This window comes from Ursus americanus, chromosome 8 (genome assembly GCF_024610735.1).
Source record: "Ursus americanus isolate L20-20 chromosome 8, mUrsAme1.1.p, whole genome shotgun sequence".
Lineage (NCBI taxonomy): Eukaryota > Metazoa > Chordata > Mammalia > Carnivora > Ursidae > Ursus > Ursus americanus.
The window spans coordinates 66,513,922-66,527,208 of NC_142134.1; the positions used below are offsets into that span (position 1 = coordinate 66,513,922).

At 39.7% G+C, this 13,287-nt stretch overlaps 1 protein-coding gene across 1 annotated transcript in view; it reads left to right on the forward strand.

Moving 5' to 3' along the window:
* ADGRA3 (adhesion G protein-coupled receptor A3) overlaps positions 1–13,287 on the forward strand; it is a 124,170-nt gene that overhangs the window by 71,381 nt on the left and 39,502 nt on the right. Inside the window, exons 9-10 of the mRNA XM_045771479.2 lie at positions 760–961; positions 1,857–2,012. Coding sequence (XP_045627435.2) covers positions 760–961; positions 1,857–2,012 — 358 coding nt within the window. The remainder of the gene's footprint in view (positions 1–759; positions 962–1,856; positions 2,013–13,287) is intronic.

Here is a 13,287-nt window from a genome sequence, read left to right on the forward strand (position 1 = left end):
TAGTGATAGAGTAAGACATGTAGCTGGGTAACAAGGAGAAAGACATAGGTGCGTTCTGGAGAGATCCAAGTGCAGGCTTCCTTCTATTCCTCTTGCAGCCAGGGAAGGGCAGCAACCTCTATACGGTGTTGCTGCCCAGGGAAGCCCATTGGAGACTCAGTATCCAGAGTTCTTACTGCTGGTCGTGTAGGCACCCTCTGTCTAGCGTGTACCAAAATTTCAGACTCCCAGGAAGAAAGCGAGTTTCAGCATAAACTGTACTGCTTGTCCCAACAGTCCAGGCTTGGTGAACAGCCCTTACCAGTTAACTGTTCATGGGAGAATCCCCCCGAGTCCCGAATTCCTAGGTGCCACTGAAGGGCCAGGATGGCAGGCAGGCCTTGCTAAGGACAGCAGTTCTGCACCTGCTGCAGTGACTTGTCTGTACATCTGGGAACGCCGTTTCTGTGCCAGCTGTTGAACTGTCTTTTTTTTTTTTTTTTTAACTTGGTGTAAGACCGTTTTCCTGTGTGTTTATAGCAACATTGAGAACATCTGAAGAAAATACCCTATGGTATTAAAATAAATGTGGCTGATAGTTTAAAACAGCTCAGCCCATGCTAACCTTTGAATTTTTTTCTTAACTGTTTATTCTGAAAGGAATCTGTTTCTTGATTTTTCTCTGTGCTTATCCATGACCTGTCCTAATCCTCGATGTGCCTCCACTGTTATTTGCGGCCACATAGGTTTTCTTATCCCGTCTTGTCTTCCTCTGTCTAGATGGCCTAGAACGTTAGCAGGCATCACCGCCTACCTGCAGTGCTCTCGGAATTCGCACGGCAGTGGAATCTACCCCGGAAACCCACAGGATGAGAGGAAGGCTTGGCGCAGATGTGATCGGGGCGGCTTCTGGGCAGATGATGATTATTCTCGCTGCCAGTACGCGAACGATGTCACTAGGGTGCTCTATATGTTTAATCAGGTGACTGCAAAGTCTTCTCATTTGCTCACGTTAATGTGTTTTAGTTGAAATACCAGGTGTGTGTGTGTGTGTGTGTTTTAAATACTAGTAAAGCATAAGGATCTGGTGTTTGTATTCAGTTGATGTGTCTTCGGCATCAGGCCAGGTTACCTGCCCCAGTATTCAGTGCCCTCCGTGGTGTCCATTTTCCTTTCCGGTCGCTGCCTTTGTTTGAATATCTTTATCATCTGTATCCACTGGACCAAATCCCACCCCTCCTTCAAATCCATCTGGGAAGCCGCCTCTTGGGCTCCTTTTAGAATCCCTTTGTCACGAGTGATCCCTTGTCACACCTGTATTCCTCAGGCGCCTTTTCTTGTCTGTGCTCCTATGCCTCGGTGTTAAACCTGACCGGATTATAAGCAGCTGGAAGATGGTTTCTGTGTTACACGTTTTCCTGTGCTCCTTGGTACCTATTACAGCTAGTGCCGAGTTGTGTTTAAGTCAGTAAATAAGCAAACGTAGACCATTCCTGGCAGTGCATGGCAGGATAGATAAATGCTTCCTCCTCCCCCGCGTAGGGGCTCCAGGGGAGTTATCGATCCCTCCCAGTTGGAATACTCAGGAAAGGCTTTACTAAGCGATTGGCATTGAGTATGTGTAGAATTCGGATAAGTAGAGAGGGAGAGGTGGTGCAGCGTGTTTACCAGATGTGTTTTCTGTATTCTTATATTTCAAAGTTAAAAAAAAAATTCCTTCAGGTTAGTTACCATTATGGTTCCAGTCTCCTCAGGTTTGAAAAAGCGTTTTAAGAAGGTCCTGGTGATAAATGAAAAAAGAGTGAATTCATTTTCATGTTTCGAAATGCAAGACACAATGTCAAAATTCGTTGATCATTTTTGCCTTTTTAATACAGATGCCTCTCAATCTTACTAATGCTGTGGCCACAGCCCGACAGTTACTGGCTTACACCGTGGAAGCCGCCAATTTTTCTGACAAGATGGATGTTATATTTGTGGCTGAAATGATAGAAAAATTTGGAAGATTTACCAAAGAGGAAAAGTCCAAAGAGGTATTTCTCTGGTTCACCTTGGTAGCACACAGCGTGTCAACATCCGTTCACGTGGTAGAGCTGAATCTCTATTTTTAAAGCCTATTCATGTTTGCTATCTTTTAATTAAATGTGCTTTTTAATTTCCAGAATTGTTGTGGAGAAATTTATGCTCCATTTATTATACTCATCTGTTGTGGGAAGGAATAGAGGTCAATAATCAGTTCTTATAAACTGAGGTATCGTGATAGAGCCGAGCCAGCCTGTGAGAGAGCAACACTGTGGGTTGGCTACAGCTGCTTCTTTCGGGCATTCTGGAATTTCTCTTCTCCACACAGCCATGTGTTCATCTTCTCTTGTGCACGCATGCGTGCTCTCTCTCTCTCTCTCTCTCCCAGTTTTTTTGAGGAATACTTGACATTCAACACTGTGTAAGTTTAAGGTGTATAGCATGATAGTTTGGTTTACAAATATCGTGAGATGATCACCGCAGTAAGTCAGGCTAACATCCATCTTTCCATATAGATCCAATAAAAAGAAAAGAAATGAAAAGGGAAGAGAAAGGAAAACAAATTTCTTTGTGTGATGGGGACTGTTAGGATTTACTCTAACAACTTTCTTATATACTCACACAACCGTGTTAGCTGGGTCGCCATTTCTACTTTATATCCCCAGTACTTACGTTGTGTCTGGAAATTTGCTCCTTCTGACCACCTTCCTCGTCTTTCCCCTCCCCCCACCCTCTGCCCCTGGTAGACGCAAGTTTGTTCTTGTTCTGTGAGGTTTCTTTTTGCCCACCTGTAAGTGAGATCAGACAGAATTTGTCTTTGTCTGATTTACCTCACTTAGCATAATGGCTTCAAGGTCCCTCCATGTTGGAACAAGTGATAGGATTTCCTCTTTTTTTTTTTTTTTTTTATGGCTGAATAGTATTCCTGTGTGTGTGTGCGCGTGCGCACGTGCATGTGTATATCATAATTTCTTAACTTTCTTCCATCGATGGATACTTAGGTTGTGTCCATGTCTTGGCTATTATAAATAATGCTGCTATAAATATGGGGATGCAGGTATGTTTCAAGTTAGGGTCTTCATTTCCTTTGGATATATTTCCAGAAGTGGAATTTTGGGATCATGTGGTAGTTCTATTTTTAATTTTTTTAGGGTCCTCCATATTGTTTTGCATAGGGGTTATACAAATTTACATTTCTACCAAGTGCACAAAGGGTCCCCTTTCTTCATATTTTTGCCAGTATTTTCTCGTCTTTTTGGTGATAGCCATTCTACCAAGTGTGAGGTGGTGCCTCATTGTGCTTTTAATTTGTATTTCCCTGATGACTAGTGATGTTGAAGACCTTTTCACATACCTGTTGGCCTTTCATATATGTTCTTTGGAGACATATCTTCAGGTCCTTTGCCCATTTTTTAATTGTGGTTTTGCTTTTTGGCTATTGAGTTATATAAGTTCTTTATATATTTTGCATACTAACCCCTTACCAGATGAATGGTTTGCACTGTCTTTTCTCCGTTGAGTATTCTTGGCTCCCTTGTCAAATATTGTCTTCTGCTACCTTTGAGCTCAGTTTGCTCTTCTCTTTCTAGATCCTAAAGGCATAGAATTAGATTATTTGGCCTCTTCCTTTTTCTAAAATAGGTGTTTATTGTTGTGAACTTTGCTTTTAGAACTGCTTTTGCTGGATCTCACAAGTTTTGGTATGTTGTATCTCCATTTTTGTTTGCGTCAAGGACCTTTTTTTAAAAATTTTTTTTTTTAAGATTTTATTTTTAAGTAATCTACGCTAAGTTTGGGCTCGAATTTACAACCCAAAGATCAAGAGTCACATGCTCTACCAACTGAGCCAGCCAGCCATGTGCTCCTCAGGAGCCCTTTTTAATTTCCTTTAATTTCTTCTTTGATCCATTGGTTATTGAGTAGAGTATTGTTTAATTTCCATGTGTTTGTGAGTGAATTTTCTAGTTTCCCTCTTGCTACTGATTTCTAGTTTCATGCCATTGTGGGCAGAAAAGATGATCTCGGTCTCCTTGAATTTGTTAAGACTTGTTTTGTGGCCTAACGTATGGTCCATTCTAGGAAATGTACTGTGTGTGCTTGAGAAGAATGTGTATTCTGCTGTTGTTGGGTAGAATGCTCTGTGTATGTCTGTTAGGCCCGTTTCATCATAGTGTTGTTCAGATCCACTGTTTCCTTTTGATTCTCTGGATAATCTATCTGTTATTGAGAGTGGGATGTCAAAGATGGCAGCTACTATTGTTATACTGTTCGTCTCTCCTTTTAGTTCTGTTTTTGCTTTGTGTATTTACATGTGCCAGTGTTGGGTGATGAACATTTACAGTTGTTAATCTTCTTTTTACATTGACCTCTTTACCATTGTATAGTGATCTCTGGGTTTTTTGTTTTTTTGTTTTTTACCACTTTTAAAGTCCATTTTGTCCAATACAAATATAGCTACCCTCTTTGTTTTTTTTTTTTGGTTTTGGTTACCATTTGCTTGAAATGTCTTTTTCCATCCTTTCATGCTCAGTCTAGGTGTGTTTTTAAGGCTAAAGTAAGTCTATAAGCAGCAATATTGTTAGATCTTGTTTTTTGTGTTTTTTTTTTAAGTTATTGGGTTTTTGTTTGTTTGTTTTTATCTTTTGAAGCAGTCTGTGTCTTTTAATTGGAGAATATCATTTTCTTACATTTAAAGTAATTATTGATTGATAGTCCTTACTAAGGACTTTTGTAATTTTGTTCATAGTATTCTGGTTGTTTTGTCGATCCATTCTGTGATTCTTATCCTGCTTTTTTGTTTTTTGATGTCTTTTGGTATCAGTATGTTTTGACTTGTTTTCTTTTGTGTAATTAGTACAGGATTTTTCTGTGTCGTTGCCATGTGGCTTACATAAAATATCTTAAAACTTACAACACGTATTTTAAACTGATAACAATTTTAGTAGAGTTTGTAAACTTTACACTTTTCCTTCTCCTCTTCGTCACGTTTTAGGTTACTGCTGTTATTATTTATACAATGTAAAAAACATGTGGGGGCGCCTGGCTGGCCCAGTCTGTAGAGCATGTGACTTTTGATCTTGGATTATGGGTTGGAGCCCTGTGTGTGGCATAGAGTTTACATAAAAAAAATGTAAAAAAAGTACCATGTAAATTGTAACAGATTATTGTCATTACGGTTGTTTTAAGTACACTCTTAACTTTTAAACTAGAGTTTTAAGTGAATTATACACCACTGTTGTCATATTGCAGAAGATAATATGCCTATATATTTACCATTACCAGTGAGATTTGCATTACCTTTTTATGTTTTTACGATGTTAGTGCTCTTTTACTTCTACTCCAAGAACATCCATTAGCATTTCTTGTAAGGCAGATCTGGTGGTAATGAACTCACTCAGCTTTTGTTGGTTTGGGAAGGTCCTTCTTTGTTTCTGAAGGACACGTTTTCTGGTTGTAGAATTCCTGGTTGACAGTTATTTTTTGTCAGTATTTTGAACATGTCATTCTCTTCTCTCCTTGACTGAAATGTTTCTTTTGAGAAATCTACCAAGAATCTTATGGGGTCTCCCTTGTATGTAACTTGCCTCTTTTCTCTTACTGCTCTTAAATTATTTGTCTTTGACTTTTTAATTGTAATGTTTCTCAGCGTAGTCCTATTCAGGGTCAACCTTTTTAGGGTCTTTTGGGCCTCATGGATCTGGATGTCCATTTCTCTTCTCAGGTTTGGAGAGTTTTCAGCTATTTTTGCTTTAAATATATTTTCTGTTCTTTTCTCTTTCTTTTCTCCTTTTGGAATTCCCATAGTGTGAATATTTTGCTTTGTTTTGTTTTGTTGTCCCATTGTGTCCCATAACCCCTGTAGACTTTTTTCATTCTGTTTCATTTCCTTTTTGCTCTTCTGACTCTAACATCTAATGTCCTATCCTCTCTAGTTGTTGATTCTTTTTTCTGCATGGTCGAGTCTACTTTTGAAACTCTGTTAAATTCTTCAGTTATTATATTTTTCAACTCCAAGATTTCTGTTTGTTTTTGAATGGCTGCTGTTTCCTTGTCAGACTTATTGTTTTGTTCATGCATTGTTTCTCCAGTTTTGTGTAGTTATCTCTGTTTTCTTGTAGCTTACTAAACTTCCTTAACAGGATTATTCTACATTCTTTGTCTGACAGGTCATGGATTCTCCATTATTTTAGAGTTAGTTATTGGAACTTTATTAGTTTCCTTTGGTGGTGTCACAATTATGTGACTTCCCATGATCCTTGATTCCTTATGTTGGTGTCTGTGCATTTGAGTAATGGGGCTCCTCTCCTAGCCTTCACAGGTTTGTTTTTTCACCAGTCACCTCTGTTTGGGTTTCTGGGTGTGTCTACAGGTAGTGTCCTTGGGCAGGTAGGACCTGCTATTACCATCTATTTGTGGGCAAGGGAACTTGTTAGAGCTCTGAGGATGGGCATGGGGGCTTGTGCCCCTGGCTGAGAACTGCTGGCTTGGTTCTCTGCTCCACGTGAGGCTCTGGGATGGGCTTTGTGTTTGTCTGAATTCTCTGTCAGGCTTACTAGATACGGTTGGGGTTGGAGACCTTGTTCAGGAGTAAATGGGGCTGTGGGTTAGCTCCTGTGCCTTGGCAGGACAGCCATCCCTAATGTGAGCTTTAGTCACCCAGACCTTATATTGAATGGCTTCATTTCTTTTGTAATGTCCTGGAAAATGAAACCACTTTTTAGGAACTTTTTGAAATTCCAAATGATTGTAATATGCAAATTAGGAAAATTTAGTGACTTTGAAAATGAATATATTTTAACAGGACCATGTTCTTAAAACTATGATATCCTTTAGGTGAAAACATTGACAACCACCATTTTAAGAATGAATGAGCAGAAAATAATGTTTTGAGTCAGATTTTTGATGCAGATTAATGTATTCTTAAACTGTAAGTTTCAAGCTACCTGAGAATTTGATAGATAACTGTTTCTTATCTGATAGAGTCACTTAAGCAAAAATGGATTTTAGAGATAGACCAAATCTAGATCAAGCCATGAACAGAAGCCCAAACACAATTAAATGATTTGTCTGAGTTTCTATATAGCAAGGTTAGAGCAGGATTGAACACGGAGCTCAAGAGTCCTGTGTGTATAATCCAGAGGCTTTCTGCTGTATCATGCTTACTTTCTGATAGTGTTGCCCTGTCGTGATATTCTGGAAGAACTCAGCATACAGCTGTGGGGGAAACACTGGAGTGAACAAAGTCTAATATATTTCTTTATGTAGGACATCTCAGATTCGTTAGTAATGTTCACAGGTAAATACTATGCCTTGTTTTTCTAAATCATTTAAACCAAGGAATTTTTTTTTTTTTGGTGGACTATTAATAGCTTGCGTTTTGGTGATAAGTTTGGGGACTTGGAGCTATAGCCCCAGTACCCTAGGTGCTTTCTTTAATAGGATGTAGTTACTAAAGGACGGAAAATAGTTACATGTCTTTACATGGGACCCAGGTCAACAGGACCACTTGATAATGAGATAACATTCAGTTGCTATCTGAACTTCAGACTGCAGTTTTCTCAAGAATGGTCTTGGTGCTTGGCTGTCTCTCTGGGCCACAGCCTGCTTCCGGTGGCAGATTTTCCCAGCGGTGGGAGAAGCCGCCTGGATTCCGGCTCTGTGGTAGTGCTGCTGTCCATTATGCAGTATAATCACAGGTTAGCTGCCACATGATTAGACGTTATGCGTGGAAGTGGGATGGTTTGAGTCACTCGAATAATTGGAATATCATCTGGAATGTGGACGTTGAAAAATAGTTTGCCATCCTATAATGCCAATGTATTCCCACGCTGCGCTGTTTGGACGTGAGGTAGCTTTGCAGCTTTGTGCATCTCCCAGCTAGTGAAGAGCAGGGTGGTGCCCACAAGTGTACATCTCACCGTGTTTACTACTGTGTGCGGGCGGTGGGCCGCTATTTTGGTGTGCGCTCAGGTAGAAGCATCTTGTTGAGGACTGGAGGTAGAGCTCGTTTCATGAGTTATTCACATTGGGCCCTTTATTTTTAAAACGAGAATGATATTTGCCCTTCTTAACATTATCATCTCAGAAGCTAAGAAGGAGGTCCTTTAAAAAAAGAATTGCTGGAGTGCTTTAATTATCTAACTAAAAACGTAGTGTGGAGGAGGTTGCTGTCCCTTGCACGGTTGACATAGGAGGTAAAGTTTGAATTAACTTTGGAAACAAATGATGGCAAAGTATTAAGCATTAATAGGAGAAACAGAGGAAAAATATTCAAGATTGCATAATTGAAGTAAAAATGTAATGTTATCACGTGGTGCAGTGACAGACATCCTATCAGATTCTTGGGAAAGTTAAAGTAATAGGCCATCGCTTTCACCATTTAGTAGAATAGTAAAAAGAAATCATGGGGTTTAAGGGCTTCATTTTATGTTAATTACCATGAAATCATTCCAGGGTATCCTAAAATGCGCACGGCTTAGTTGGACAAATAATTAAATTGATTTTTTGCAATATGTCCAAAAAGTGACTCTGCTATGAGTAATTCATACGCACAGTGTTGTGAGGCAACTGCTTTTTACCCTGTGATTGGCGTATTTAGTGGGGTCTTTTAAAAACTGCCGAAGGTTGTCTGTCAGGCAATTTCAGTGTCTGCTCCATATTTACCATGGTGATCTCTCTTAGCAAAACAATATATATGCATTTGAGAAGATGAGAATAGATCTAAAGAGCAGACTTGGTTATGCACCCCTCTTGCTGTAGTTTGTAAATCTTTGAGCGAGGCCTGAGCCTTAGTGCGAGTTGACCACAAAGTTCACTTGGCACATTTTTATGTAGAGTTTTCAAAATGTAAACTTCTTCATGTACTTATCTTAAAACATAATCACTTCTGTATTGACAGTTATGTTTTCTTTTGTTTTTCAGTAGCGCTAATTTTTTTTTTTCCCCTTGATTTTGTCAGACTTTTCTGTATTGTTAAGCTGGTCTGAGATCCCGCACGCCTGGCTTTGTTATCCTTTCTAGAACACGGTTTCTAAAGCTTGAGTGTGTATCCGAATCCCCTGGAATGTTTGTTAAACGGATTGGTGGGCCCGCATCCTGAGTTTCTTTGTTTTTTTTTTTTAATTTTTTTTATTATATTATGTTAGTCACCATACAGTACATCCCCGCATCCTGAGCTTCTGATTCAGTGTGTCTGCGGAGAGGTCTGAGAATTTGCATTTAGACTGAGGTGATACTGGGTGCATGATTTTGCACCGGCTTCAAGAACCACCATAGTAACTTTGCTTTCAATCCCTGACCTGCTTCTTAAAAAAAGTATTCTTTGGGCTTAACTTCCTAAATACTTTTCAGAAACTGTTTTTAAAAAAAGATTTTATTTGAAAGAGAGCCAGAGAGGGAAAGAAAGCACAGAGGGAGAGGGAGAAGCAGACTCCCCCTGGGCAGGAAGCCCGATGCAAGACTTGATCCCAGGACCCTGAGATCATGATCTGAGCTGAAGGCAGACAGATATTTAACCAAGTGAATCACTCAGGTGCCCCAGAAACTTTTTTTATTGGAAAATTCCAGAAAGGTAGGAAAAAGAGTATTATCATTAATATCTACGTCTTACCTTTCACCAGGCTTGAAATCTTGTTTTATCTGTCCACTTCCTTTGTCCCCATTCCCTCCACTCTCTTCTCTCTCTCTATTTTTTTTCCTTTCTCTTTTTCTTGCTTTCTTCTTTCTTTCTTGTTTTCCTTTTTCAGTGCAGGAACATTTGATAGCAAATTCCAGATGTCCTATTTCATCCATGATTTTCCTGAAATATCAGAAGCTTTAAAATAGAACCATGATACTGTTATTATGTCACTCAAATGAGCTCTGATTCCTTAATATCATCAAATATCCAGTCCTTGTTCAATTTTCCTTGATTATGGTTTTTAAAAATGTGCACTTTGATTCACATAATTTTGCAGTTGGTTATATGGGATTTTCTAGACAGATGTCACCAGTAAATAACACTTGGTATATTTATTCCTATTTAAATGGTATCCTTTTTTTTTCTTATTTTTCTTTTTTCTGGTTATACATTAGTGAGACCCTCTAGAACAATATTGATTAATGTTGATAAGAAGTCTTAATGGGAATAATCGAATGTATCCTTATTAAATGTGATGTTTGTTTGCTTCTGTCTAGTGTCTGGGGGGCAATACAAGGTAAGGGGTTCGCTTTGAAATTAGTTCTCAGCTTGAGGTTTTTCAGACCTCAGAAATAATGTGATGTCTGACCTTAGTCCTATGTGAAGATCAGCTGTGTTTACAAATTGTCAGGGAAGAGATTTTTCACCTCCTACCTTGTGAAACTGTCTTGACTTTGGCATGTTTGCTTGCTGGTTCTCACTGACCCTGGAGGTATCCCCTTTTTGTTGTCAGCTCAATGCAGTAACCTCCTTGTAGAGCTGCGTTGGTGGGGCCCCGGGCCCTGCCTGGAAGGCAGATCACAGGTCATGGCCGTCAGAGTTCAACCTCAGGACTCCTTGGATTCCTGTTGCTGTTTTGCTCTTGGCCTCTGGAGCAGTCTTTATATTCTGACTGGTCAGTGGTGCAGTTTTTCCTCTCACTTCTTTTCACTTAGCATTTTTCACGTGTAGCAGAAGAATCATCCTGAGTACCTAGTTCTCCGTGCTCCCAGAAAGGGAGATGCACATAGGTGTCTTTAATCAGAAAAAACAAAATCTGCTTCCCTCAGGAGAATTGAAGGACTCTCTGGAGTTAAGCTCTTCCATTCATTGTGAGGGTCTGGCTGAGGGTGCAGGAGACCGCCCCCCAAATTCTGCCTCTCTGGAGTAGTGTTCCTCATATGTCCCGAGAATTTATCACGAAAGTGGCTTTGTTGACCTGGAGGAGATGTTTTCCTTCCTCCCTTCCTTCCTTTTAGGTTTATCTATTTATTTGAGACAGAGAGAGAGCAAGAGAGAATCTCAAGCAGACTCCTGGCTAAGTGCAGAGCCCGATGTGGGGCTCGATCCCACGACTCTGAGATCATGACCTGAGCTGAAACCAAGAGTGGGTACCCCTTAACCAAGTAAGCCACCGAGGTGCCCCAAAATATTCTCCTTTCTGTCGATAATTGTGTTATCATCTTCACCATTTTCCCTGAGTCCTAGAAGCTCTGCACTGATGCATATTTTTACCTGTGTCTCTTGTTTCTTATAAGTCTGTATTTCCCACTCTTTATTTGTTTTCTTAATTAAAAAGAATAATCCTTTTTATTTTGCTAAGCTACTTTAAATCCTTTTTGGGAGGAAATGGGCCATAAATGTGACATTTATTCCACACAGCATTATTCTCAACCTCACTCCCCCCCACCCCTCACCTGTTTGCCTGGATCCCCCATGGTCCTCATCGTCCTTCTCCTCATTACCAGCTTTGCTCCTAGACCACAATAAAATCAGGTCTTTAATCTTTGCCACAGGCCCTGGTGATTATCACAGTGAGACTCTCACTGAATATTGACTGCTTAACTAAGCGAGCCGAGAAGCCTACGGTGGGATCCCGAGGCACTCAGGACATTGAAGCTAGTGAAGAGGGACATAAATACACTTTTAGAACTTGGCTTCACAGTGGGGCAAGTCCTTCATTAAAAGCAAGCAGGGCAATAACATTTTGAGATAGGTATGATCTCAGTATTATATGTAATTTGTATCTAGGAAAAAATCATGAGGATTGCCTGAACTTAATAATAATACCAGCTGCAGCTATTATTATTATTATTATTATTATTATTATTACTATTATCTAGTCAAGTTTGGACTGCATGTCGTTCCTGTACAACCCGTCACCACCTTACCTGTCCTCAAACAACTGCCCAGTCCCACACAAGTCTAATTCTTGCTTTTCTGGTTATTAGATTTAATGGGGGTGGGTTGGGGGGCTACCCCCTGCTGCTTTGTGCTCGAAAATGCAAACTGGGGAGGAGCCTAGATACCTTGGCTTTTCTCGAAAATGGCATGAATTGCCTCAGGAGGATATTTGTCTTTAGTTTTGTTTTCTTACTTTACTGTGGAATGCAGCCTTCCAAGCCATTCTCTTAGGGTTCTTGGACTCATTTCACAAATGAGCAAACAAACTGAGGCTTGGAGAGACTCAATGATTGACTCATGGGCATTTAACTGGCAGGTGACAGAGTTGAAGTCTTAATCCAGGAGTATTTAACTCTAAGGCACAAAAATATTCTGTCTTCGGGGTTATACTCCACTCCTCCATCAAAATTAAATACCAAGTTTAGTTTACGTATTACCTTGTGTGTTTCATGCTGACATATCAGAAAGTTCATGAAATTTACAGATGATGTGGATCTCATTTTGATCAGAATTTTCCAAACATGCATATTGAGGAACATGAAATATTCTTATAGCAAATGACACTCACACTTTCCTTGCTGCTCATGGGGCATTTCCATTTCTTTACCCTTTTATCTTTGATAAAAGTGCTTCGCACGTGTTTTTATTTGAACCTCAAGCATTTAGTGTGACAAGTGGAAGAGCAGGTGCATGATTCCTTCTGACCCTTTTGTGGCTGGAGTGGCCTTTGGGAAATGAGGTCAAGGAGAAACACAATGCTTTCTGATGCTCCTTGCGGTTGCCAAACTATCTGTGTGTGTCAGATCGTAGGAATACTTTTTTAATCCAATGTAATTTTTCATGCGCTGTTATCCTTTTTGTGTCCTTTTTTGCCCCTGGGACAGATGCAGAGCTGCTTTTGTAAACAAGCTCCAGAAGCATACAGCATTTTATGATTACCTGCTCCAGGGCGTATTTTGGCAACAAATCCCTTTCCTAAGTTCTTAGCCATTTGGAATGAAATAATGAGAAAGATAGCTTGTTCTCAGCGAAAGCAATCACTCTTGGCTAGTTGTGTACCCTCGTAGAGAGAATTCTTTTCTTTACAGTTATTAACACATGTGAAAGTGCAAGACTGGCATTACCTAGTGGGCCTCAGCCGTAGCTCTGTGATCAGGTAATAATTACAGTTTTGCAGTAGAAATGATGTATTTGTCAGGTCTCACGTTGGATCTTTATAATGTCCATACGTTAAAACTTCAAAAAAAAACATGAGACAAGTGGAATTGTAATTGCGCTAATTTATAAACACCTTATATATTTATTTCTCCAGTACCTTAGAGTCCGGATATTCTTATATATTATCTTTTTGGTGTATGCAGCCAATAGAAATTTCTTTGGTAGCTGTAGAGCATATTTTAACCACAGCATCTCTTTTACCTATTTATTTTTGCATAAAAATTTGA